This window comes from Diplodia corticola (assembly GCF_001883845.1).
Source record: "Diplodia corticola strain CBS 112549 chromosome Unknown scaffold18, whole genome shotgun sequence".
Lineage (NCBI taxonomy): Eukaryota > Fungi > Ascomycota > Dothideomycetes > Botryosphaeriales > Botryosphaeriaceae > Diplodia > Diplodia corticola.
Genome location: NW_017971497.1, coordinates 143,909 through 170,078, shown reverse-complemented (window position 1 = coordinate 170,078; position 26,170 = coordinate 143,909). Strand labels below are relative to the sequence as shown.

At 57.4% G+C, this 26,170-nt stretch overlaps 10 protein-coding genes across 10 annotated transcripts; 5 read left to right on the top strand and 5 right to left on the bottom strand.

The window, feature by feature from the left end:
• Positions 1 to 894: 894 nt before the first annotated feature.
• BKCO1_1800053 (glutamine synthetase) lies at positions 895 to 2,561 on the bottom strand (the record flags this gene model as incomplete). The annotated part of the gene is made up of 4 exons (XM_020271831.1): positions 895 to 1,615; positions 1,668 to 1,720; positions 1,780 to 2,036; positions 2,129 to 2,561. 4 exons carry the CDS (start codon positions 2,559 to 2,561, stop codon positions 895 to 897), a joined length of 1,464 nt encoding a protein of 487 aa, XP_020131552.1.
• A 928-nt stretch (positions 2,562 to 3,489) lies between these two features.
• Positions 3,490 to 4,657, top strand: BKCO1_1800052 (short-chain dehydrogenase reductase family protein; the record flags this gene model as incomplete). Its single annotated transcript, XM_020271830.1, has 4 exons — positions 3,490 to 3,554; positions 3,730 to 4,269; positions 4,342 to 4,525; positions 4,595 to 4,657. The coding sequence occupies 4 exons, from the start codon at positions 3,490 to 3,492 to the stop codon at positions 4,655 to 4,657; spliced, it is 852 nt and encodes a 283-aa protein (XP_020131553.1).
• A 790-nt stretch (positions 4,658 to 5,447) lies between these two features.
• On the bottom strand, positions 5,448 to 7,487 carry BKCO1_1800051 (oxidoreductase; the record flags this gene model as incomplete). Its single annotated transcript, XM_020271829.1, has 5 exons — positions 5,448 to 6,632; positions 6,683 to 6,689; positions 6,746 to 6,985; positions 7,050 to 7,228; positions 7,290 to 7,487. The coding sequence occupies 5 exons, from the start codon at positions 7,485 to 7,487 to the stop codon at positions 5,448 to 5,450; spliced, it is 1,809 nt and encodes a 602-aa protein (XP_020131550.1).
• An 805-nt stretch (positions 7,488 to 8,292) lies between these two features.
• BKCO1_1800050 (uncharacterized protein) lies at positions 8,293 to 10,511 on the bottom strand (the record flags this gene model as incomplete). The annotated part of the gene is made up of 3 exons (XM_020271828.1): positions 8,293 to 9,784; positions 9,844 to 10,009; positions 10,064 to 10,511. The coding sequence occupies 3 exons, from the start codon at positions 10,509 to 10,511 to the stop codon at positions 8,293 to 8,295; spliced, it is 2,106 nt and encodes a 701-aa protein (XP_020131551.1).
• Positions 10,512 to 11,018: 507 nt separating this feature from the next.
• On the top strand, positions 11,019 to 11,726 carry BKCO1_1800049 (uncharacterized protein; the record flags this gene model as incomplete). The annotated part of the gene is made up of 1 exon (XM_020271826.1): positions 11,019 to 11,726. The coding sequence occupies one exon, from the start codon at positions 11,019 to 11,021 to the stop codon at positions 11,724 to 11,726; it is 708 nt and encodes a 235-aa protein (XP_020131463.1).
• Positions 11,727 to 12,130: 404 nt separating this feature from the next.
• BKCO1_1800048 (dienelactone hydrolase family protein) lies at positions 12,131 to 13,140 on the top strand (the record flags this gene model as incomplete). The annotated part of the gene is made up of 5 exons (XM_020271825.1): positions 12,131 to 12,155; positions 12,218 to 12,295; positions 12,384 to 12,724; positions 12,779 to 13,002; positions 13,056 to 13,140. 5 exons carry the CDS (start codon positions 12,131 to 12,133, stop codon positions 13,138 to 13,140), a joined length of 753 nt encoding a protein of 250 aa, XP_020131462.1.
• Positions 13,141 to 14,569: 1,429 nt separating this feature from the next.
• BKCO1_1800047 (ubiquinone biosynthesis methyltransferase) lies at positions 14,570 to 15,127 on the top strand (the record flags this gene model as incomplete). Its single annotated transcript, XM_020271824.1, has 2 exons — positions 14,570 to 14,882; positions 14,946 to 15,127. The coding sequence occupies 2 exons, from the start codon at positions 14,570 to 14,572 to the stop codon at positions 15,125 to 15,127; spliced, it is 495 nt and encodes a 164-aa protein (XP_020131465.1).
• A 1,575-nt stretch (positions 15,128 to 16,702) lies between these two features.
• Positions 16,703 to 17,533, bottom strand: BKCO1_1800046 (methyltransferase-like protein; the record flags this gene model as incomplete). The annotated part of the gene is made up of 3 exons (XM_020271823.1): positions 16,703 to 17,209; positions 17,271 to 17,445; positions 17,499 to 17,533. The coding sequence occupies 3 exons, from the start codon at positions 17,531 to 17,533 to the stop codon at positions 16,703 to 16,705; spliced, it is 717 nt and encodes a 238-aa protein (XP_020131464.1).
• A 275-nt stretch (positions 17,534 to 17,808) lies between these two features.
• Positions 17,809 to 18,787, bottom strand: BKCO1_1800045 (trna wybutosine-synthesizing protein; the record flags this gene model as incomplete). Its single annotated transcript, XM_020271822.1, has 2 exons — positions 17,809 to 18,288; positions 18,338 to 18,787. 2 exons carry the CDS (start codon positions 18,785 to 18,787, stop codon positions 17,809 to 17,811), a joined length of 930 nt encoding a protein of 309 aa, XP_020131467.1.
• Positions 18,788 to 19,095: 308 nt separating this feature from the next.
• BKCO1_1800044 (protein fam92a1) lies at positions 19,096 to 23,296 on the top strand (the record flags this gene model as incomplete). The annotated part of the gene is made up of 8 exons (XM_020271821.1): positions 19,096 to 19,666; positions 19,844 to 19,959; positions 20,013 to 20,066; positions 20,117 to 20,136; positions 20,185 to 20,255; positions 21,881 to 22,076; positions 22,722 to 22,869; positions 23,219 to 23,296. 8 exons carry the CDS (start codon positions 19,096 to 19,098, stop codon positions 23,294 to 23,296), a joined length of 1,254 nt encoding a protein of 417 aa, XP_020131466.1.
• Positions 23,297 to 26,170: the final 2,874 nt, after the last annotated feature.

The following is a 26,170-nucleotide window of genomic DNA, read 5'->3' as shown; positions in this document are numbered from 1 at the left end:
AGGCGGGGGAAATAAACAGTTACAGATACGTCACAGATTAGGCCTATTTATGACAATGACCGAATGAAAAGTTTAAATCACTTTCTCTAACGTTAGATGTTCTGCGCGCTTCGTAGGTAAAGCTTGAAGATAAGAAAGTGAAGGAAATGAATTAGTGATGTCCTCCAAGCGGACAGAATTAATTATATCCGGGCATCGTGAACAACCGCAGCTCCATTGTGTAATAAAAGGCCCATAATCGCATGATCATCACAACTGAACAGCCACGTCCGTGTCGAACTCTCCAATTCTCCGAACTTGAGGAAAAGCCATCTGGATCCTGATATGCCGTTCCACTCGTACCTGCCATCATAAGCCTGGGACAGATCATTTCGGCGACTTGTCCTAGAATGTGGATAAGCTTCTCCAGCCTTGGCGAAGCTTCTCGCGGCGGCCATATGGGAGGAAAAGGGTTAAGAGGCCGGGCGAGTGAGGACGGAAGAGAATAAGCATGCGGTGTGATCGACAAAGAACCCCGCATCGCGTGCCAGGCGGGGAAGACGAAGGGTTCTGCTGCTGCAAGATCCATGTTAGTGTGCCCCACAGAAGGACTTATCACATCATTCCCGGGAGACCTCTCTCGCACGAGCAGCATTGTCTCACGACTGCATCATTATGCGATGAATCTGGTCTTCAACGAGACGGAAAAGTGAACAGTGGGCGTGCTTGGCCGACAACAGCGCAGGGAATTTCCATCAATTGTCCTACAGGAAAAATCGTTGATAGGGGATATCAAGATAAAACATTCAGAACCCCGGAGCAATCTTCAGCGGCACAGTCATCGTAAAATCGAGCCGGACAAAACAACAACAAAATGGAACAAAACAGGCCTTGCAGAAAGACAAACGTGCGTTTCTAGACCGTCTCAATATACCTTCTAAACTCCCAGTCCGTGACCGCCTCATCCCACAATCTGATCTCGTGCTCCCTCGTGCCGCAGAAGTGCTCCACAAACTCATCGCCCAGCGCTTCTCTGGCGACGCTCTCCGGCCTGGCCATGGTGGCGGTCGCCTCCTTCAAGCTCTTCGCCAGCCGCTGGCCCTTGTCCTCGACGCCGCCGACGTTCTGGCCCTTGCCGAGCGGCGGCAGCGTGAGCTCCAGCTTCTTCTCGACGCCGCGCCAGCCCAGGGCGAGGATGGCGGCGAGGACGAGGTGGGGGTTGGCGTCGGCGCCGGGGACGCGGACCTCGAAGCGGCAGGCCTTGGGGCTGGCGGTGGGCGGGGTGATGATGCGGATCGAGGCGGCGCGGTGCTCGAGGCCCCACGACACCGTCACGGGCGCCCAGAAGTTCTCGACGAGGCGCTTGTAGCTGTTGATCGTGGGCGCCACGATGGGCATGATGTCGGGAAGCCCCTCGATGAGGCCGGCGAGGAAGTGCCGGCCGAGATCCGACAGGAACCGCACGTCGGGGTATGGCGGGTTGGGGTCCTCGGACCCGCGGTAGAAAAGGTTCTTGCCGTCGCCGTCGACCAGCGAGACGTGCATGTGGCCGCTGTTGCCGGGGAGGCCGCCACGCGGCTTCGCCATGAAGCAGGGTGTTATGCCAAACTTGGAGCCGAGCGACTTGACGGTCAGTCTGTAGATGATTAGCCTGTAAATACTCCAAGTGGTTCGCCGGGAGAGCATACTTGAACAGTGCAGCCTTGTCGGCCATTTCAGTGATCTCGCCAAACTCAAGCGCCTGGTGTTGTATGAGCATATCGACCTCTTTGGACCAGTTGTTCGCTTTTATATGCTCACCGCTTCGAAAACACCCGGTCCGCTCTCGGTATGCCAGCCTTCGATACCACATCTGAAAGTGTTGCAAGCGTCGAAGATACCGTAGTAGTATTCCTGGTTGTGCACCGGCCTGGTCAAGCTGTATCCAAACATGCCCTCGGTCAGGGCAGGTAATTGGTGGGCAGGGTTCTCCCTCAGGAATGCGGCGGTCGACGAAGAATTGCGTTCGCTGGCGTCTCCAGCGACGGGCGCCTTGAACTGGTAGAACTCGTACTCGGCTGCGAATCAAAAACACGGCGCAATCAGCTTCACCGAAGTATACGTGGTTTGCGCGCAGGCCCAGCGATTGCCGTCCACAGTGTGCACCTACCTCCAGCCATAGCGCCCATTCCCTGCGCCTTGAGCTTATCGACCGTCCTCTGCAGCAGCGACCTGGGGCATGCGCTCAGGCTTTCGTTGGTGTCGGGATCGAAGAAGCTGACGAGGAAGAAGGGCACGTTGTTCTCCCAGGGGATGCGCCTGTAGGACGAGAGGTCGGGCACGGCAATGACGTCGCGGTAGCCATTCGCTGCGTTGCTGATCTTGAGCTCCTTGAAGTAGGTCTGGTCGTGCATGTCCCAGCCGAAGATGACGGAGCAGAAGCCGAAGCCAGCCTCTGCGATGGAGAGGAACTTGGACTTGGCCATCAGCTTGCCGCGCAGGATGCCATCGACGTCGATACCGCCGACCTTGACGGCGGTGTCGTCCTTGAGCAGCTCGGGCAAGCTCGCGGCGGTGACTTCGGAGGGCTGCGGCGGCGACATGGCGGGCGACTGTTGAAGAAGCTCGGGGCTTGTCGCGTGAGCGGTGGTTATGGGGGGAGCAGGCGGAGCAGACGGGACTGGGGAGGTCGGGGAGCTAGAGAGGGCGTCGGCATTGGCGCGGTGGTGGGGTGCTGGATAAGGGACGCGTGCTTGCAAGCCTCAGCACAGAACAGGCGTCCAGCCGGCGGGCGAGAGATGCAAAGCAGAGGAGATAGCCGACGATCTCTGAGCCACACCACGCCTCGCTGGGAATCGCCATCTGCGGGCATCCCGAGCCGCCGGCGCCGCTCAGCCCTGCGCAGTCAGCGCAATCAGCATCTCCAACCTCACGCGGCCAGCGTGGCTGCTGGCACGACGGCTCGTCGGAGCAGCGCCCACGGCGCTCGCGTTGGCGCAGGGCACGATGGCTACGACACAGGGCGATTACGCTATGCAAACGGGCAGCAGGGAACAATTTCCAGAAGCGTCGAATTACGGCATCGCGGGGCCCGTTCCCGCCAGCTCAAGACCTTATCTGGCCTCACAGCAGGGCCCGCCGTTATCGGACGGCAGCCGTGCAGCCGGCAACAGTATCACAGAGCGCCATTGTCGCGCCTCTTCCTCGCTCGTCTCCACGCCGCGATTGACGCCCCGCGCAGCATCGTGAGTCTCGCACGCTGAGAGAGCGGCCCTACCCATCCGATAGGTATTACGTCTTCGCGCCGTGCGTGAGTCAGCCGCTCCGGACATCCCACCGCCAGGCGGACCCGCTCCTCACGCCGCCTGCTGCCACTCGGCCCGACACTAGGCGTTGGCAGGTGCTCTGTGCCATCGCGGGGCAGCTTTTCACTGACGACGCCCTGTTAAAGCAGACCTCACGACCATTCTCCCCAGAGCCAGTCCTCGACCCTCCTCTCCCAGGCCCTTCGACAGCGCAGCAACCGTCACAATGAGCTCCCCAGCTTCTCAGGGCCGCCTCGCCGGCAAGAACTGCGTCGTCACCGGCGCTGCCGGGTAAGCTCTATTTCTCATCACCTCGCCTCTTATTGGTGCGCCGTCGCAGCATTTCTGAGCCCGTTTTGCTGCTTTGGGATGCGCGTGCCATCTCGCCTGATCTCCATGCACTTCTCAGCACGCAAATCCAGGTGCATTTTGCAATCTTTCTGGCCATCCGCTGACCATAGTCCAGTGGCATTGGTCTGGAGACCACCATCCTCTTTGCCCGTGAGGGCGCCAAGGTCCTGATGTGTGACATCTCGGGCCCGGCGCTCGAGAAGGGTCTGGCGAAGGCGAAGGAGCTCTCGCCGGCCGGCGCCGTCATTGAGACCAAGATTGTCGATGTCTCGTCCGAGGACTCGGTCAAGGCCGCGATTGATCACCTGGATGCCTGGGGTGGCCTGGACGTCATCTTCAACAACGCCGGCATCATGCATGCCGACGACGCTGATGCCGTCGACACGCCCGAGAAGATCTGGGACCTGACCCAGAACATCAACGTCAAGGGCGTCTGGTTCGGCAGCAAGCACGCCGTCCTCTCCCTCCGCAAGCACGGCAAGAAGAACGGCTCCATCATCAACACCGCCTCCGTCGTCGCCCTCGTCGGCTCCGCCACCCCTCAGCTGGCTTACACCGCCTCCAAGGGCGCTGTGCTCGCCATGACCCGTGAGCTGGCCATCGTCCACGCCCGCGAAGGCTTCCGCTTCAACTCCCTCTGCCCCGCTCCTCTCAAGTAAGCTCCCTTAATTGCTCATGCTAACCCCTCCCAATTCCGCAGCGGCTAACGTGTGAATCACCCACACAGCACCCCTCTCCTCCAGGACTGGCTTGGCGACGACATCCCCAAGCGCCACCGCCGCGAGATTCACTTCCCGACCGGCCGCTTCGGCGAGGCCATTGAGCAGGCCAAGGCCGTCGTTTTCCTCGCCAGCGACGAGGCCAGCTTCGTCAACGGCACCGACTTTGTCGTCGACGGCGGCATGACCAAGGTACGTTCTCCCCCAGCAACCCGTAGATCTGTGAGGGGAAAAGGCTGGAATCTAATACCATATCTGCAGGCCTACGTCACCCCCGAGGGTCCCCCCTCCTTGGCTCCCCAGAACCTTGCCTCTGGCAGGTAAACTTCCTTTTCTCCAAGCTCTTTTTAGATTCCACCTCTTGTTTTTTTCACAGCTTGCTAGAAAATGATGATACTGCTACGATCGTTTCCTTGGTCGGCTTCCGGTTCTAGTACTATGGTTGCTGCTGGGTGATCGATTTATCCCGGCGTTTACTGTTCACTTTTCGGTATGAATAGGTAGAATGCCTCATAAACAATACCTCGAAATTGTACTTTTTTTTTTTCTGATCTCTTCCATGTATGATATCTCACTTCGTCGCTTCGGGACCTACTCGAGTTAGTAGACAAACTATGAACCCCCTCTCGACCTTTTAAACTTGTCTGGAACTTCCATGCTCTTAGCCACTTTGGAAGTTCGCCTTCGGCAACACAGTGGCGGGTAATTGAAGCTAGGTAGCCGTGGTGGTCACGACATGGCATACGTAAAGCAGAAGACGACGCAAGCCGACAACGATCAACACGAACATCATAGGACGTATATCCTGTTGCATACGCCAGGGCAAACTTCCAACCAATACTCGACTCAACAATGACTGGGTAACGTGAAGTACATATACACACTTTCCGAGACTTGTCTGCCGGCCGATTTGACAAAAAAAAGAAATTAAATTTACAGTCGGCGAAACTTTAAAACGTCAGAAAATACACTATTCTATACAACAGACAACTACTAGTTTCCAGCATACAAGCTAGTCCCCACAGTGAGATCCCAGCACCCATATCCTTTTTACTTCATCCTCCTCCTCTTCTCCCCCCTTCACGTCCCCATATTCGCATCCAGCACAAATCCCCTAAACCCCCAAAACTCTCCTCAACCCCGCCACCCTCCTCCCAACACTCTCACCATACCCCAACTCGACGACCCCACACGCGACCTCCCACGCGCGCCGCATGTCCCGCACCGGCACCCGCAACTCGGGCGGGATGCCCGTCGAGACCAGCGAGGGAAAGCGGTCCCTACACACGGCCTTGGTGTTGCACAAGCCCCTCAGTCCCTCCTCGCCCGCGAAGCGGCCGTATCCGGACCCCTTGACGCCGCCGAACGGCAGCTGCACGGCGTAGTAGACGGCGAAGTCGTTGACGCTGACCATGCCCGACTCGACGTTGTCGACGACGAAGTCGAGGTCCTGCGCGCGGGAGCCGAAGACGGAGGCGCCGAGGCCGTACTCGGTGCCGTTGGCGATGGCGACCGCGTCCGCGACCGAGGCGGCGCGCATGAGGAGCAAGACGGGCGCGAAGCATTCCGTCTGCGCGATGCGCATCGACGGCGTGACGTCGGCGAGGAGCGTGGGCGCGAAGTAGTGCCCCGACGGGTGGTCCGGGTGCGTGTGGCGGGCGCCGCCGGCGACGAGGCGGGCGCCCTGCGCGACGGCGTCGGCGATGAGGGACTCGAGGGCGGCGAAGCCGGCGGCGGAGATGCTGGCGCCGACGTCGATGCTGGAGGCGGGGCTCGAGTCTTCGAGCGAGAGGACGGAGCCGGAGCGCAGGGCGCGGACGCGCGGGGTGAGGAAGTCGAGGAGTTGGTCGTAGGCTTTGGGGAGGGCGACGACGCGCTCGATGCCGATGCAGTTTTGGCCGGCGGCTTGGAAGACGCCGCGGAGGAGGATGTGGCCGACTTTCTCGAGGTTGCGCACGTCGTCGAGGATGATGGCGGCGTCCTTGCCGCCGAGCTCGACGCAGACGGGGGTGAGCGATTTCGCGGCCGATTCGCAGACCTTGTGTGCGACGGGACGCGAGCCGATGAAGGTCAGGTGCGAGATTCCTGGGTGAGAAGTAAAGTGGCCAGCGACGTCGGGCCAAGTGACGACGGTCTGGACGAGGTCGGAGGCCAAGGAGCCGTAGCCGCACTTGGAGAGGGCACCGTGGACTATGCGGGTGAAATATTGGGATGACCATGCGGTTTGCTCGGAAACTTTTACGATGATGGCGTTGCCAGAGAAGAGGGCTGATATGATGGGGCCGACGAGATTGTGGAACTGCAAAGCGATCAGAATAGTACGGGATCGAGACTCTCAAAGGTTCATACGGGATAGCTGAGAGAGCAATGTCAGTTTTCACCGTTCTGCCGCATAGGGAGAGGTATGCTTACTTCCAGCTCACACACGCCGCCACTACTCCCAGCGGCTCCCACCTGACTTCATTCTTCTTGTACATCATCAAGAAATTTGTCGGCCTGCTCTCAGGAGCCAAGGCCTTCTCGCCGTGGTCGATGGTCCATTTGAGCTTCTCCGCTGTGACCAGGATCTCGCCGAAGCTCGAGTCTACCCGAGTCTTGCCGCTATCCAAACACGCCGCGGTGGAAATGTCTCGCTGGTTCTCAAGCAAAAATCTGGCATGAGCTCAGCATCTTGGTCCGGCTTCTGAGAGCCACAATCATCCTGCGGTATACGCACTTGAGCATGGTCTTGAGGACCTGCCGCCTATCGCCAAAGGTGGTAGTCTTCCATTCTTTCTGCGCCTCCCTTGCCCGCGCGACCGAGTCGTCAATGTCCCTTTCGGAGGCTGGCGTGATCCGGTCGAGGAACTGGCCGGTCGCGGGAGCGTAGCACTGAATGTCGTTGGAGCCGGCAATCTGGAGCAATTTGAAGGCAATTAGATCGAAGTGGTGTACACATGGGTAGGCGAAGACGGACCTTGAGGGAAGGCTGTTCGAGAACCCTCCCCTTCCAGCCCGACGAGCATTGCTCCGGTGGTTCGACGTAGTAGTAGACAGCGGCTTCAACGTCGAACGTGTACAAGGTGAAGAGGAAGAGGGTCGTTATAGCTACGGTGGCGAGCACGAGATACCCCTGAGGGCCATTGAGGCTCTCGAGGAGGGTTGGGGCGTCCATTCGCAGGTCGGTGGCGCGGCTCGAGCGTAGGAGAAGACGCACGACCGAAGGAGCTTGGTGGTGGTGCCGGGGCAGACGCGCCCGCGCGATCTGCAGGGTCCGCGCGGGAACACCTGACTCTTACCCGGCAACTACTTTTTGCTCCCACACATAAATACTCGAGAGTTTGCCTACCTTGTGTGTTCGAGGATCAGTGTTAATCTCATGATTGCCTTCACGATCGTCCGCGGCTACTTGAATTTCCAGTCGCATACTCTAAGCAAACGGTCATTTGGCCCTAATGTGTGTATGTACTACCAATCAGTTTAGGTCACGAGGAAAACGGGCTACCGAATATTAGCTACCAATTCCGCGCTTGACTATATCCATGCCTTTGTCATGTTGTTTGCCGGTAACCAACCATCCCAGATATCGAAAGCTTCAACCGATGGAACTCTGGACTTGTCCCGACTTTGGTTCCTTTCTATGACAAAATTTCTAAAGATCAGCCGAGCTGTTCATGAGCTACTAGTTGAAGGAAGAAATATCATAGTCGTTCGAGCCACGACCTAGCAGCTACACGTTAATGGCTATAACCATAAGCCTTAAGTGTATCCTTCCGCTACTGAAATGGAGGAACACGCAAGAATATTGCCGGGTATCTCGTTCCGTTGCACTCCAAGTACGTCATATACGTCTGAAGCAGTCCGATGGGCTGTCTGGGCTTTGGTTCGTGGGTTCTCGAGCAGATCGTCTGTGCGCTCTGCGAGTAACCAGGATTCGATCTCGGCTTCAATCTGTTCTGGGCGGCTTGAACCGAACCTTCTCAAACATCCAGATCTTCTTCTTTCACCTTCACCCTCTTCGAAGTATGTGGCTTGAACTTCGCCAAAAGATTCTCAGCCGCTTCACCAGTTTCTTCATCAGATATCTCGACGACCAGCTCTGAACCATTCGTCCTCAACTGCTGGGTTTGGGCCACAACTGTAGAGTTAGCAGAAAGCTTTCGGCTTGAAGGAGTGGTTGTCTCGTCGACTGCTTTCTGGGCCGTGAGTATGCCAGGGGCCATGTGTGGGTGAGGCTTCTGTCTTGTCGATGCATCGCCCACTTTAGGAGGTTGTGCTATTTCACGACCTTGGGGACTGGAGCCCGATGCCGTAAAGCGCGCAAGTTTCCTCTTCCTACTGATACCAGTAGACTCGGGTTTGGGCATCTGACTGGTTTGGTCCACTATGGGAACGGAGATGTGCTCACGTAGCTTAGCTTCCACGTTTTCAGGTTGACTTGTATCAAGCTGTGGAGTTTGCATATCCGCTGGCGAACTGCTGACAGATGATGTTTTCTCCTGGCCAAGTGAATTGTGGTTTGGAAGGCCAGGGTTATCCTCCAGCCGACACAGGATAAAGCGTCGGTCATTCGAAAGTTGGACTGAACAGTTTGGCGTTGCAGTTGGTATGTCTGTGAGTATGGTTGGGGGTGGCTCAGAGTCCACGTCTCCACTTATGGGAATGTGAGCTGGATCAATTGCAGGACTTAAGTGAGCAAGCCGTTGAGCAATGGTAGCCCGGACTGCGAGCAATGTATCGGGGGGCGTTACTGGGGGCGTTTCACGCTCAGGTGGAGGTCGAAGGCTCTCTAAGAAGGGCCATACACAGTTCCAAGCCGACTTGTTCATCCGCAAGTCCTTGAGGCACTGTCGTAAGTAAAGACGCATGATTCGAATGCTCTCGAGAAGGAACTGATTGCTCTCGTCTTCCAAATGCAAGGATATCAGAACCGCCGTTGCCATGAATTCCAATGGCGAGAAGAGCTTCGCATGAGAATATTGATTGTCCATGAATGCTCTCAGGTCAATCTCAACCAATTTGTCGAGTTTCATGTATGTCCGGCGGAGTTTGTCCTTCGTTTCCGCATTGTAGTCTTTTACATTCTTTAACAGACTTTTGATGGTTGAGATTTGGGTACTGAAGGTGGGAGGATTTCCATTGGCAAGGCTGCGCTGAACCTCGAGTATCTGGCCAAACGATGAGAGGATGTTATTGAAATCCACGCCCCGCTTCTGTCCAGCCAAGCCGCCCACTCTGGGAAAGTCGCGCTTGTAGGATTCTGCGAATTCCTGCCACGGACCAGTTGTAGCTCGGAACTTCTCGGCGGTCGTCAGCTGCACTCCTTTTTGGACACGAGAGAACAAGTCCTCTTCTTGAAGCCTTCCAAGATTCGGGTATTCATAAATGATGAGTTTTCTGTTCCGGAACGCTTCTCTGGTCTGTTCGGGAATGGTACGAGCGCTTCTTTTATTGGATGATGGGGTGTAGTACCTACAAGGGTAAGCGTCGCGACAGAGACAAAGGCTCAAACGTCTATTGGCTGTGCTTACCATACGGATCCACGGCGGTCATGGCAGCCGATAGTTCCATCCATGAAGGCCTTTACCGATGAGAGACGCTGCTTGCCGTCGATGCAAACACGCTTGATGCGGGCTTTCCCGTCCTGATTGCGAGAAATCTGACGGTTGAAGATGATGGGAGGGATGTAGTGGTTTTCTGTTCGCTATGAGAATGATGTGTGCGTGGAGATGGAGTAGAGATTTCACTCACCAATGACACTGTCGATGAGGCCCATCATGCGCTCCTTGTTCCACACAACGTCCCGCTGATACTCAGGATTGATATCTACGGAATCTTTGCTCAACAAATCTGTTGTGTTGATGTAAGCATTGTTGATACGAGTGTGGACAGGCCTCTTACCCATCAGATCTTGTAAAGAGCGGTGCTCAACCCGAGGAGCTGGGAGGCTTGGTCTTGCCTCGAATACGCGCAAGTTATCTCGTTCATCATCGTCGTCACCTTCTGTGTCGCTTTCGCCTTTGATCCGCACAGGTTGGCTGGAGGTGCTCATGTCACGAGAATCATGGCCAGAAGCACTTGTGGTATACCGCCCACGCTGCGGCGCAACCTCTGCATCGCTGGCGCGATCGCCACGGTCTGCGTCCAGCAGGGCTTCATCCAGCTCCGCGTGTTGGGCTGTTGCAGGCGACGGTGGCATGGCTTGACTTGGAGACGTAAGTAGGCTGCTGATGTAAATCATGCACGCACCGAGCTTATGACGGCTGCGCACGTATTGTGAGTGTTTGGAGCGCCCGGGCAGATCAGCAGAGAGGCGAGATAAGGCGCGGATGGTATCGGGGAAGGTGCAGGGCAACCGTCGTACAAGGAAAGTGCTGCCAGAGGGACCGTACTAGCCCCAAAGTGGACGCATGCATGAGTTGAGGGACCCTGGCCCTCGCTCCTGGAAAACAAAACTCGCGACGCGTGGGCCTTAATTTCTTGCTGCCCGATTTCATCAGTGTGTGCCGAATAATGGGAAAAACAGCGGGAGAATTCCGCAGGTTGCGATGGTCGCTTACCCAGTCTCCAAGAGGAACCGGATTACAAATAAGGCTTACCGATGCAAGTGTAGCCAAATGAGACCGTTCTGCGCCAATGTCAAATATCCACGGAATGCACAATTTCTATCGAGTCCATACCATTTCTTACGCAATCTGGACTCTCAATGCTTTCCGGCGACGCGAAACTCACTTCGGTCATCAAACGGCCTCTACCCGACGCGGTCACATACGACCTCTCACACTCGGATTACGTTGTGGTCACTCTTCCCGCCGGATCTACCTGGTCGAGCGGACTCCATTGGCACGAACGGCATGTCGAATACTTGCGCGTTATCAAAGGAAACATCCGCGTAAGACTCGGAGACACGGTGCAAATCATCTCTGCTCCAGAAAGTGCAGGTGTGAGGGAAATCAAAGTCGAAAAGAACACGCACCATGAATGGAGTAGAGAAGCGGTAGACGGAGAAGACGTAGTCGTCATGGAAAGGACCGAGCCGCAGGATGGGGAAAAGGCAATCTTCTTCTGGAACCTCAACGGAGTGGTCTTGGATGCCCCAAAGACGCCGAAGACAACGTTGGACCAATTTCTGAGGGAGATTCGCCTACATCTGGAACTTTTCACCATCTTCCGATCGTTAGACAACTTTCCGGTCTTCCTGGATCTGGCTGGATCAAGAGCAGGCGGTTACCTGAAATCAAGACAACCAAGTCTGCCACTCTTGGTTGAATGGTTCACGACTCATTTCTTGCTGGAGGCAGCGGCTGTCCTGGCCGTCATATGGGGGATAGAACCGGTACAAAGAAAGTATACTCCGCAGGATGCTTTCAATCATTGGCAGGGCAGGGACTCTGGGAAGCCAAAATGCGACTGACGGCGGCAAAGTAGCAGATGCGCAACGTGGGAGGAGAGCGCGAATGGAATGCAGATAAGCCATGGCAGTGGCGCGGATCATTGCACGGGCAGACGCCGACCGTTAGCTGTGCGGGCAGCTGCGGGGCGGCAGGAATGTAGAGGGCAGTGACAACGATCCATGGTGTACCTAGTTGGGGTGCCGAGAGCAGCGTGTGCATGACATCATCTCGCGAGTCGCGACTGCGGGGCTGCTCTCCGCCGACTGGACCGCGGCTTCCCTTCGTAACGATCGATTCCTCCGCCATGCGCCCTTTCCTGAACAACACCGCCCGCATCCTCCGTGCAGCTCAAGCCCGCCCCATCAATTGCTTCTCGCATCCGCTCAGGAAGCCTCTTGCTGTCCGCCCCAGATTTTCCTGCACAATGGCGTCTCAGCATTCCCTTGCCTGTGAGCTCCACCCGATCGTCTCCCCCACCTTCGCACTAGCTGAGAGCTCACGCCAACCCCAGGTTGCACCATCCCGCCCGTCGTCACCGAGGGCTACCAGCCAAAGGGCGAGTACATCACCATTGATGGCCTTAAAACCTGTAAGTCAATGCCGTCCCGTTCTGCGTGCACATCCTTCGAGATGCACCGCCCTTTGCAGCAATCGCACCAACTTACCAACCCAATTAGACCGCACCGGCCCTGCCGATGCCAAGCATGCTATCCTGATCATCTACGACATCTTCGGCTTCTTCCCCCAGACTGTCCAGGGCGCCGATATCCTCGCCACCTCCGACAAGGACCGCAAATACCAGGTCTTCATGCCTGACTTCTTCGAGGGCAAGCCTGCCGATATCTCTTGGTACCCCCCGGACAACGACGAGAAGGGAAAGAAGCTGGGAGACTTCTTCGCCGGGCCTGCCGCCCCGCCCAAGACCATCTCCCGCATCCCCAAGGTCGTCGACGAGATCAACAGCAAGAACAGCGCCATCGCGGCCTGGGGCATCCTCGGCTTCTGCTGGGGTGGAAAGGTGCACCATCATCTCTGCGTTGCGCTCGATTGACTATGCTAACGTGGGGTGTAGATCACCAACCTTTCATCTACAGAAGGCACCAAGTTCAAGGCTGCTGCCTCTGCGCACCCCGCCATGGTCGACCCTGCCGACGCCCCCAAGGTCACTATTCCGTTCCTCATGTTGCCGTCCAAGGATGAAGACAAGGAGGCGGTCAAGTCCTGGCAGCAGGGTCTGAAGGTCAAGGGTCACGTCGAGCCATTCGACGACCAGATCCATGGTTTCATGGCTGCTCGGTAAGACAAGGCACGCAAACTCGGTCGTGATCCAGCAACTGACACATTCGTAGCTCGAACTTGAGCGATGCTCGTGTAAAGGAAGAATACACCCGTGGCTACAAGACTGTCCTCTCCTGGTTCCACGAGAACTTGTAAGCGTAGAATTTTGCTTCGTTGCGAGGGTCAAGTAATGGTACGACAAGGCTACTATTCCAAATTTTGGATGATGATATCTTCTAGAAAATGCCTTGACCCTTGGACTGATTTTTTGTTAGGAACGGTCAACCTTCGAAAATCTGAAGAGCACAACGAAGTTTTATGATGAGATGTCTAATTCGCGATGATTTCCTATCAGTGATGGATAACAAAGTAGCCAACTGAACTATTCCATACGAAGCTTATGATCCGTGTTATCTTCGTTGCATGATTTCGTGTATCGCCTTTTGGTCTTGTTTTGCCTCTACTAAGTGTCTTGAGGAGACGGATGTTTCGCTGGTACGTTGATTCGATCCGGAAATGTCCTACTGCTGTGTATTGTAGGCTGTAACCAGGTATGCCATTTTGGTGTACTCTCGCAGACGCACAACCAGGATTGCCAATCACAAACCATTCCATTAGACAGTGAGCGTCGACCTCATTTGCCCGTACTTTATTCAGGCCTCTGGCATGAACTCGTTCCAACTGACCTCGTGTCCATCTCCTCCGCAGTGACTCTCTATACAGGACCGAATTGTCATTGACGTGGTCTTCTCACGGAACTTTCTGGGCTCGGGATCGAGCATCGAGACAATCCCGGAAGATGTCAAATTTCCCTATCGACGCCAAAGTGCGGACTAGATCTTCGCTGGATCATAGTGATCCGCAGAAGCGGAAGATGCCAACAATTTCCAAACTACGACTTGCCGGGAGTCCCTTAGTTGTCATGGATCATTCGAACAAACCGTGGCGATGCCGCAGCCGGCCAGGAAGTTATTTCCTCGGTTATCGCAATGTGAGGCTGTCGGCAGATTGGAAGGAGCATGCCAAAGGCGAGTCTTTAGATCCTACGGCTCCTTTGGGTCTAGGGAAAGGGCATAGGTAGAATCGAGAAAAATGTACGGAGCTAGATCCATAATCCGGTTGGTGGCGAAGCTATTTGCGGGTACAAGACGGTTGGTAGATGGGGGCGAAGCCGGCTTGACCCGGGTTGCGCAATGTTGAGTGGCCCACATCACGGTTAGCCCTAAGGTTGAATTGCTCTTAGCCTGAAGCCACACGATTCGGAAAAGGTAAACCAAGAGGTTTGTGGACGAAATATTCCTACATCTTTGATGAGTATGGCTAACGGAGGCCTTGAAACCTAGTGTAGTCCAACATATTCTCTGCAGTCCATGTAATCCTTCCGATGAATTACTGTATGTACATTGAGTTGCATGGAGGGTTCACTTCAAGAAAATGAGGCCAAAGCATGTGTATATATGGTCGTCGATGCGCAGCTTGATGGAGGACACCAAGCAACCATTCAATCATCAATTACAATCGCACCTCAATCGCAAACCCTCCATTTACCACTCATCTCAACTTTCAATCCCCACCGCTCTTCATCATGTTCCACAAGTCGATCATTTCCACCGTCCTCGCCATCGGTGCTCTTCAGCAAGTCACTCTTGCCGCTCCAACAGACACGACCCCGAACACCCTCCAGGCTCGTGCGTGGGACGGCGCAGTCGCGATTCCGGATGGCAAGGACGCCGCGATTTCCTACACCTGCGAGAGCGGCGCGGTAGCGGATTGGTCTGCCACGAAGGACACGATCAACGAGGACTGCATCACCATACCCGGCGGCTCCGACAACTTCGAAATGAACTACGACATCGAAACCTACGCCGATTTCTCCGTGTGGACCTACGTCAACGGCGGTGAGCACCAACCAGACTGAGAGTAAGGTGGAGAAGAGCATTTTGCGCTGATGAGGGTGATAGATTGCACCGAGCTCGACTACGGATGGTGGAAGAACATCTGGGGCAAGCGTGGTGTCAGCAGCACCTATGCCAAAGGCGCGTGCATAGGCAGCCCAGCCTTCGCGGTACAGGAGAATAAGGATACTGCCAAGTGGAATTCTTTCAAGGTTTCGTTCTTGAAGAAGGAGGATGTTGGAAGGTGATTGGAAGGTGCTGGAGCATGTCTGAGGTTTTCTTTATCCGGTTGAGATTTCGTTTGTTTTGACTTTCTTTTCCATTGCGCAGGAGTCAACCTTTTTTTCATTCTCTTTCTTGAAAGTCTTCAACGAGTATTGATTCCTTGTGTTCAATGGCAAATCCCTTTGCGCGTGATCAGTAAACGCGCACGTCGTGGCCGGGGCGCCCGACGAAGAAGCCGAGGCAGGGTCCGATGCCGCTGCCCGTGGCGATGAGCACGACCGGGATGAAGAGCCGCGTGACGGCCGCCATGCCCTGGTTGGGCCCGGAGCGGACGTACAGAGACCTCGGCGGCGTCGAGATCACGCGCCGCGTCCAGTCGCCCGCGGACGAGATGACGACCGAGAAGCCAGGCTTGCCGTCCTGTCGTGGGATCGTCGCTCTTCAAACCACGTAACCGGTTGGATGTGGTTTTCCTTTATTGTGGGATGGATGGAGGGCGTACGCCGGCGATGATGATCTTAAGAAGGGGGGCGGGATGCCATGGTTGATGCAGTTTGTTTTATTCTTCTTACTTTGGTGTTTTTACGTACGTATCAGTGGTTTGTAGGGGGTTTGTTCAGGATAATAAGGAAAGAATGTCTGCGCAAGGTCTTAGAGTTTCCAAGTGTGTCCATATCTCACATTTGAGGTGTGGATGCTGGAGTCTCTTTCAACTCCCTATCTTCCATTGTGAGTGGACAAAAACATGGTCAAGTAAGCTCCTTTCCGCGCACGCGAAAGTCACTCTAAGTTTAGGCAGCGAAGCCGAGGTGGCTATAAAGAAGAATCGCATTTGTCGCCCCCAATATCAGGTTGTATGAAGCTTGAACAGTTCCCCACTGTGGCTTGCGATCGTGCTGCTGACAGCACTCGTTTGCCAAACAATGCCACAATTACGTAACCCAGCTTTATCTAACACCAAGCTACGGACAAAACCTACTGGACTGCAGTTTTAATCTTACTGATCATCATTTGTAAAAGATTGATCCAAAATCCAACTCTTAGCCGGTGTTCTCACAACTTGTTGCGTACCGCGTTGCTTTGCCTTTCCGTTCTACGCTAAAATTCCGACCCGGTCGCGATAAACAAAAGGTAGGATTTCCATCCATTCTGTCAACATCATTGCTAAAACATCGTTAAAACGTGTACGATGCGTCTGGTTTCGAAGACCTCACTTCTAAGTCTGGTTTGTAAAACCTAGTCATGTGTCCACAGTGTTGGGGTGTAACCAAAAGTTGACGCCTCCAATGGCACATTCTCGCAAGGACGAGTACAACAGAGCGTGGTCTTTTCCGGGAAAATCTTGGCTGCGATGTCGGTCAATTGACGAAGGTCACAGCCGCATGTGTTGATCGAGATAAGCGAAATCTGGGTTGAGTCGCTTGATCTCGATGATGGAGTGATGGATGTAGTATGTACACACAGCGGGTCGCTTTCATTAATGGCCGAAAAAGAGTGTCATATATTTGGTACGTTGTGCAAGTGAGTATAAAGCAAAGAGAAACGGATGACGACCTGGAAAACTAAGCGAAAACAATCTGAACTGCGTCTCGCGAGTATCAGTCCGTAGGCTTTCTTCCTTTGGCGACGAACAGTGTCACGGTGAACTTTTCTCCGGAAGATTTCTGCATCTCGCCCGGCTGCTCTATGACACTGAAGCCGAAATCGACTAGGCCTGCTCCCTCGAAAAGACTGCGCATTCCTGACTCGTTGAAGCCAAAGACTTTGACGTAGTCCCTGAGCTCGGGCGGTATGTCATGTGGCTTCTCGGAGACCAAGTCGACGATGAAGAATACACCGCCAGGCTTCAACCGCTCAGCGATGCGTTTGGTTGCAAGGAAGACGTCATCAAAGTGATGGAATCCAAGCCCAACGGCGGCAACGTCGAAGTTGAAGAGAGCCTGGTCGGCCAGATGGGCCTCGGGGTCCTTGGCGGCGACGTTTCCCTGGACGGCGGACATTTCTTGGGGGCTGAAACCGGCAGCAACGGCGCGAGAATTGTACTCGGCAGCCATGTTCGAGGACAGGTCGATCCCGCGGATCGTTGTCACATAAGGACCAAGGGTCTGGCATGAACAGGCGAGTTAGCATCTCTGGAGTGCAGCCGGCCGAGCGGGGACCATATACCCGGGAGATTAAGCCAGTGCCGCAAGCATAATCCAGGAGACGGACATCTCGGCTCTTATCGTGCTCCTTTGCCCAGTCTACGCCAAACCAATCAAGACGGCTTCGGATCTCGCCAGTGATCATGTTGGCCATCTTCTTGTGCCAGTCTTTGGCGTCGTACTGCGATGCCATTTCGCTTTGCATGGTTAGTTTGATATCGGCCCTACTGGGGCAACAAGGTATGCATACTCAAACTTCTGGCGGTTTGCGTCGGTCACGTTCATGGCTGCGGATTGCGGATTGCGGTCTCGAGAGCTGTGAATGAATGATGCGTATCTGAATCTTGATGCGATGATGGTCTATTTAACGGCTGCAGGTGTCTATGTAGATGCTGGGCTGAAGCTGTCTGTAGAGCTGTGGGGACTTTGTGCCTGCGGGTGGCTGGCGGATGGAAATGGTTAAGTCTCCTAGTAACTCTCCCATTGGCCGCGCAGCTGGGCGGAGCGGACTAGTGATTTAGTCTCCGCGGCGCCATCGAAGTCCCCAGTCGCTGAAGCCGTCAGCCGAAGATGCTGTCGAGAGCAATGTCGCCGTGTGTCGAGGGGCTCTGCGCGATGGCCTGCGCCTTCTGCCGCTGATTCTCGAGCCCCTCGGCCCGCTTTCGCTCGCGTCTGGTTGCAGCGTCCTCCCAGCCAGCATGGCCCTTCTTGCCCTCGCCGGCCTTCTGGAACTGGGCAAGCAGCTGGGCGCGGAATCTCGCGATGCGCTCAGTGTTGACCGAGAAGCGCTCGTTGGCCAGCTCGACCAGCGATTGCAGGTACTGCTCGTCGACGACGGGCACCATGCGACCGGCAGCGTCTTCGCAGGCGATGACGGAGTCAAATGTAAGGCCGATGGAGCGGACGGCAACCATTGGGGTGATGGAGCCGTCAGTGTTGGGGTGCAGGCCGACCGCGCCACTCTCCCTGAAGCCTGCCTGCAGCGCGGCCGACAGGACTCTTTGGGCATCCGCGAGCGAAGCGGTCAGCAGGTGCAATATCTACGTTTCATCAGGCGCTGCACGACTCAAGCGGCGATGCTGGACGTACCATGGCCTCGAACTTGAGATGGACGTGTCGCTGGCCCGCGTGGTGCTCAGCGCGCGCGAGGCCGCCGGCAGTGTCGAGGCCGAACAGGGCCGTAAAGTGCTGGCCCGCTCCAGCTGCATCTGCTGCGGGCATTGGAACCGGCTCATGGGACACGAACAGCCACTGTCCACCGCCTTTTCCTCCTGCGCCGGCGATGCTCGTCTCTGCGGGCGCTTCGCGCGGCTCGCCGCCCTCAGCCGCCGCCGCCCGCTTCCTGCCCTCGAGGAAGGCGCTGATGCGGCCGGCGCAGCTCGACGTCGTCACCAGCCCGGCAATGGCATTAATGTCGTCGATGAGGGTGCGGATGCCCTCGTCGATGGAGCCCTTGGGCGACGCGTCGCTGTAGTCGGCTGCAGGCTGCGCGAGCTGCTGCTGCACGCGTTGTTTCTTGGCGGCGAATGCAGACGCCATTGGGGGCGGCGCGGCACGGATCGAGCGACAGCGGCGCGCGGGCTGGAACTGCGACGGTGTGCGGCCTGCTGGTGGAGAGATTTTTTTGTCGGCAGCCGGGGGAAGCCTGACAGACAAGGCAGCAAGGCCAAGGCCAAGCCCGCGCGAAGCCCGCGCGCCCCTGTCAGGTGGACACGCGACGAGGCGTCGCAGCTAGGAGCTCCTGTGCGTCATCCACCCACTTGCTGTGCGAACACCAACACCGCCGAATTCGCGCACATCGCTCCAGTCGGACTGTCGCCCGCACAATCGCCTCCGAATCCGCAGTCATGCCTCGTCGTTCTCTCCGACAATCCGCCGGTTCCGCCCATCCGGCTGCCTCCAAGCGGCCCAGCTCGCCGCAATCCACGCCGACTCGGCAGTCCAAGCGGACCAGGGTCTCTGCCCGCTCCAAAGCTACGCCTACCAAGAGCCAGTACTTTGAGCAGGAGCCAGAGGATGTCGCTGGGCCTGAGCAGTCTGAGCCCGACGACACGCTGGCAAAGGACGAGTCTGCCTACGAGGACGAGGACGTCGCCGGCATCGGGTCCAGCACCCAGTCCGACGATTCTAGTGAGGGGGACGCATATGCCTCCGACGAATGCCCCGCGCCCAAGAAGAGGGGTCTTCCCCAGAAGCCGGCCCGCATGACGAAGGCAACGGCGGCGACGGGCAGGAAGGGCAAAGAATTGTGGAGGGCGGGCGTCGACACAGGCCTAGAACCAGGCACGAAGCTGATCATCAAGAAGCCCAAACCCAGGGAAGCTGGTGATACGCCATATACAGATGACACCATACATCCGAATACAATGCTCTTCTTGAAAGACTTGGCCGGCAACAATGACCGCGAATGGCTGAAGAGTGAGCACCCCTCCATCCTCAGGCGCGCGCGAGCCGGTAGTTCTATCGTCGTGTCGCTCAGCCCACCGTCATACGCCCATCATGTCTCCTCCCAAGAGGCCATTGGCCATCCGACACGTGTCACCTTCCACGGGTCGCGCCCCAGGTCCAAAGCTAACGTACTGTGACTATATGCAGTGCACGACCCGGACTACCGCACATCCTTGAAGGACTTCAACTCATTCGTCGAGCGACTGACGGAGAGGGTCATCGAGGCAGACGACACCATCCCTGAGCTGCCCACTAAAGACATTGTGTGTTGAACGCAAGTCAGCTGAATCACGCAGAGCTAATGCACCCTGCACAGGTCTTCCGAATTTACAGAGATATCAGATTTAGCTCTGACCCAACGCCGTACAAGGTCGGAAACTCTCACCTGAGGCCTGTAAGATACACGCTAACAGACAGCAGACGCACTTTGCTGCCGCCTGGTATGTTTCGAAACCGCCTTGCAACACCACTCACTGAGCCGCTTCTAGGTCCCGAACCGGCCGAAAAGGGCCATATGCAGCATACTACGTGCATATCGAGCCGAACGCCAATTTCGTAGGTAAGTCAGCTCTATCAAAGGTTGTTATCACACATCGATCGCCCCCCTGTGGATGAGAAGCGGAGCATGTCGACAAGGGTCCATCTGCAGTAGCGTTGCAGGCTGCATGGGCAAATTCCAAATGAGCCGCAAAATGCGCCACGGTTCGTCTCCGACAGCGCGCTGCTGTGCAACCCTCTCTGGCCACCCGTAACGCAAGGGACACAAACCTTCGGCCAAACCGCCTTGCGCGGGATCTACGGGTTGTGAGACCTTCCCACGCTACGCTTGTGGTCGGCAGAAAGCCACGCGCCTTTGATTGCGGGCGCCAAGAGCTGGAGCCGTCTGTCAGTGCTGTACGACATCCACGCGGCCCAGATGAAGCAACCCCTGCCAATGGTTTGCTTCGCCAGAACCTAGTCGGACGACGATGGAAATGGTCAGCAGACGATGTAGCTCGGGCAATTAAATGCCGTGCAACAACGCCACAAGCTGCCTTGCCCTCATCTACCGACCGTTCCTATCGTCACGAACGCCAACGCCGTCTCCCCATATGCCAGTATGTGCGTATGTCGCTCCGCTGTAACGCCGTCGTCAATCCTCGAGTAAGGTACGCTCGCTTCGGCTGGTGACCCTGTTGTGGCCAATCGTGTTTGAGCGGTGTGCGTACGAGCCTACGACGTCAGAGGACAAACCCCACGATCGTTGTCCTCAGCCCACTCGCAGCACCCCTCATCGATAGAGAGGGTGTCCTGTCTCTGAAGCGATTGTACAGAACTTGGTGTGAAAGCTCAACTGCTACACCGCTCCTTCGGCGTCCGGCGGCGCAACTCGCTCTGCCCAGGTCTTCACCGCGATTTGTTCGATCGAAAGGATTCAACCTACTGCAACACCGGTTCATTAGTCCACGACACAACAGGAAGTTGTTAGGCTTCACTTCTCATTTCCCAAAACGGGAGGCCACGGCGTTCGCACGACGGATCAATCCTGGGGTCGCGGCTCTTGCGTTTGCAGCGTCTGCTGCATCTTCTGTTGCACAACGTTGGATCATGGTTCAGAAGACCCTGCTACCAGCCTGTGCCAGGGTGTCCCTATCCGTCGACTCTAGGACAATGGGTAGATACTGCAATAGTGACCCCTATGGCCTAGTCTGTCGCGCTCCCGGCCAGTTACGGCGCATTGTGCATATCAGGGTGCAGGGAGCAACAAGAGGGATTGGGGACCGCTCTCTGAAGGTATCCAGAAGATCGGAGGGGTTGAAGAGATGGATGGACTCCCCAGACGGCCCCATGGGACATTCGCCACCTCGTGGAACCCGTTGGTTCCGGCCACCCATCGGACGACCACTGGCTCGTGTACGATGGAGCACAATAACTGCCGTCGATACGAGCGTGGAAGGCAATCCACGAAGTCTCTGAGGCACTTTGACTGCTTCCTGTCGAAGCCGCACTAGCCCAGTCGCTTGGAGTCGTGAACTGCGCGAAGGACGAGTCATCTAGTGTGGACGAACCTAGAGGCTCTGACAATGTCACGCTGGCCGTCCATCGCGTCAATTCCCCTTTGTTATCACTCTGCCGATCCCTGTAGTCGCTCGGTTGCGCTTGAGTGTGTGGTGATCGCGTCTCGCTGACTGACGACTCGTCTAGGTGGCGGCCTCTGGATGCCCGCAGCGGACAGCCTCCAAAGGCTGAGGCGTGAGATCGATCTCAAGCCCCACAAGATCAAGCGTGTCTTGAACGATGTGAATATCCGAAAGGAATTCTTCGATGGGATTCCGAACGACGAGAAGGCAGCGGTGCGAGCCTTTACGAAGAAGAATGCTGAAAGCGCACTCAAGGTCAGGTCAGTATCTCTCCAAACTCCCCAACACGACAGTCCAAGGCATCGGAAGCACGAAGGCAAGGCAGCAAGCCGTCCGATGATGTTGTTGATGATAGAAGTGCGAGTTGGGGGTCGGGAGTCGTTCGACGCGTCATCGGCATGCCAAAGCACTGGGTACATTCCTCACCAGCCCAGGGTCGCAACGGGTGTTTTCGCACAGTGAAAGCACACGAGCAGCAGTAAAAGGAGTTGGAGTGATGAAATTTGCTCTCTGCCGAGGGATCCCTATTGAAGATGGAACGGCTATCTCTAGTGGGGGAGGCTCCCGTGGGCTCGGTTCACTAGCAAGTCATTGTCCGAAGCCACCATCCAACCCCAACAGCAGTTTAGATTCCTTTGGGAGAGCCAGGTCCGCCCTATCGAGGCGAAGGAGGTGGCGGTTGAGTGGAAACGAAATAGCCTCCACGAGCGTCGGGCCCACGGGGCGTCCGGTTGGCGCTCTGGACAGCTCACGCGCGCAGGCTCCTCGGACGACATCGAGTTCCGGACCGGCGCTGAAACGGCTATCTCTTGCCACGTTGGATGCCTGGATTGTTCACGCTAATTATGAGGCGTCTGATTCGCCGTGTCTCGTTGGAGCGATGCTAACAGTTGTGCGTTCACTAGGCCTCAAGGATACGAGAAAGACCATCGAGACATTGAGCTGCTGCGGTTGCGCAGCTTCACGATTGGCACGAAGCTGGACGACAGGGCGGTTGTGGGAGCGGGAGGACTGCAGCGGATAGCTGACTTGATCGCATGCATGGTGCCATTTGTAAGTTCTCTCCGCACAGCAGCACTGGAAGGCCGAGAGTCTATTGCCAGTCTATCGACATGCTTAGGCGCCAAGGAAGGCGCGCGTTTCCGCAACGGGGAGCAGGCGGTGTCTGGGCTGACAACACATCGCCGAAGTCATCTGTACCGGGCCGGTAAGCCTGGCAGAGACGGCGGAAGTGTCAGCCGGGGCGCGGCAGGCTTACAATGTTACCTGTCTTATTTTTGCCGTCTGCCGCGCTGGCGGGGATGATGGTGGATTGGGCCTGGCCAACCACGGGCAGCAGCGGCAGAGCAACGCGGTGGACACATCACCGCTAGAGCAGTGGCTAACCTTGCGGTGCATGCAGATCACGTACCTCAACAGCGTAGTCATGCCGGACGCGCCGTCGAGCGGCGACGGCAGCGGCGCCGAGGGCGATGAGTAGCCCGGCGCCGCCGAAGAAGGGGCGGCCGCGTGAGCGCAGCGAGGCGGTGGGCTCGAGGAGCGTTTGCTCTGGCGCACAGGTGGTGCAACTGGCCGCTCGGACGGAGGGCGGCGCAGCGCATTGGCGTGCGGGCGATCGTGTAAAAGCGAATGAGTTGTCACTCTCTCGTACTTGCTGGTGCGGCAATGTGGTGCGAATCAAGGCAGCTGAAACGCCCGGGTACCGCCGAGGGTGGCTCGAACTAGCGGGACACTCGCATATGGGAGAGCATCATGTGACCGCGAGCCATGCAAAATTCGGATTTAACTGATGGGGCGGGCAGGGGGCGTCGCGCGGGCCGGGAGGACGAGTGGGTGTGGATACGCGTTGGCTGCCCCGGAGCTTTGCTGCCCCTGCACCTGCGCCTGCCCGCCGCGGCCAAGCACCCAAGCACGCTCGGGAGGTTGTGCCCGTCCGCAGCAAGCAGAAAAGTTTAATTGATTGTCCGCTGCACGGCCTAGCGCTTCGTCATGCTGCCTGCGGTCATCCCATCCCCATCCACAACGCCCGGCGAGGGTGCTGCGCACCACCGGTCAACCACGCGTGCGCTGCGACGGTCTGGTGCGGGCGCGGGCGGCGCGGCGCCGCATGCCCGCGCCTGAGGAGCCAGCCCCCGGCGCCCCCGCCCGCCCGGCCTCCCGCGCGCCTGAAGAATGCCCGACGGTTTCGTCGATATGCGTGCTCGCCCCGAGATAGGGACGGCCCGCAATTTCTGCGAGGCTGCATGGGCTGTCCCGATCGTTCGAGATAAATAAAAAGCACGCCCCCCGTCATCCTCCGCCGCACACCCACCGCCAACCCCCAGCATGTGTGTACACCCCCCCCAATAATCTATCCACGGCGCGGGACCGTCCTCCTGTTTGGGAAGCGCCGCGCCGCCAGCCTCGATGCGGCGCCTGTGTTTCCCGCCGGGCCTGGTGTTGAGACGCGCAACGGCATTCTTCCGCCCAGCCTTCTAGCTCCCAGCCCTCGCCCGCTGTCGACGGGCGCTACGCCCACGCCCATCCCCATCTCGCGGCAACCCCCTTGAGTTCACATCCCCCGCACTCCGGCTGCGGCCCAGATGCCCGCACCGTTGCCTGTCAATCGTCTCAGCCCCAGCCACTGCTGCCGAATCCCGCAAAGCGGCGGTGAGCATGCGCGGCGGTTGGGCGCACCCGCCGCGCGTGCCTGACTTTTTGCGCTGCTGCCATGATGATGTATCTGCGCGCGCGCGCACTGCATGCATGGATGCACCGCGTCGCAGCTGGCCGGCCGACAGGACCCGAGGGGTGGTGCACGCAAGTCAGCCGCCGGCCGGGCGAGCGTAGGCAGAGCGGCGGCCTCACGATCACCTCGAGTTCCAGATCTCCCCCGCCTGATCGCACTGGCGCACGCGCCGGGCTGCTGCCGCATCCGCCGCCTCGCCTTACCCTTGCCTTGCCTTGCCGCAACCGCAGCGCGATCAGCCACCCAGCCCAGCCCGCCGCCCGGCCAGCCAGACAGCCCATGCACCCTCCCCAAGCGTACCGCGGCACCCCCCGGCCCAGCCCCAATCGTCCAACAAAGCGAGGGGGGAAAGGCAACGGCTTGCCGCGGATGCATGCGATGCTTCTGCTTGTGAGGTCCCCAGTATTAGCTGATGGCGGCGCAGTCCAATCGACCTGCCCGCCCTGCCAACGCCATCGTGTGCTCCTTGTGCTGCCTGCCTGCAGACTCGATGTGCTCCTGCTTATGGCAGACGGCCCTCCCGGCCGCACCTGCTCCTTTCAGGCGCGATCAGTACATTGCTTTGCCCGCTTGAGTTGGCGGTGCAGCCGCGGCTCCGCAATAAATCAGACCGGGCTGCGCCTTTTTGGGGGGGGAGGCACCGTTGAGAAGTAAGTCCTTGGTCAACGACTGCACGGCGCTGACGGCAGCCATCGTCAGTCGACTGATCACGACGGTCGAGGCCCAACGGCGCGGATGCAACCAGGAACACCACAGCCCGGCCAGCCCAGCCAGCCCCCCACCCCCTCGCTCCACACGATGCGCCCTAACCCTCGCTGTTTTCCGTCAACCTCGTCCGCGACGTTTAACTAGATGGAGCATTTTCCGCGCACCACGGACGCCTGCCCTAAGCCCTGCAACAATCGCACATAACCTCCGGGGCCGCGCGCTAAAAACGGCCAAGGAAGGGCTGCAGGCTCTGGGGCCAGGGCCTGCAAGCGGGCTCATCCTTTCCCGCCGCGCCCCCAGGCATTTTGGAAGTCAACAGATGCTATATTCGGCGACGTGCTGGTTAGAGTTCTGTCACATTTTGTTATGCTCGGTCGAGTGCGTGTAAGACGGAGCCCGTCGATGTTTCGGCTGCGCCTCAGGCCTCAAAGCGGGAGGCGCCCTTGCGGGGCGACAATGTCAAGTGCCAATGCCGGACGCCATTGCCGCCAGCGGGAGACATCAAGCGCGCAGACCTTGGTTTGATCGGGGTTTTGCGGCGGCGGCGGCGGCGGCGGCGGTGGTCGTGGTGGGGGGCTAAGTAGTCGGTGACGACGATAGAGCTCGCGTGGAGGAGCCCATGACGCCGCTGCCTGTCGGGGCATGAAGTAAGCTCCAAACGCGGCTTGTGACGGACGACGGGCGGCGCGACACGAATCGACCGACTGCATCTGTGAGGATCAGCAGGTCCATCGGCGCGCGCAAGGAGAGAGAGAGAGAGAGAAAGAGAGGACGACCGCGGGAAGCCGGCGGAGGTGCCGTCACCAGTCGAGAGATGGGACGCCCGCCATCGGCTATTGCCTTGTCACGCACCGTCATGCCTTGCCTTGCCTTTCGCCTTGCATTCTGGCCCCCGTTTCTTCCCCCCTCCCGCCCCCC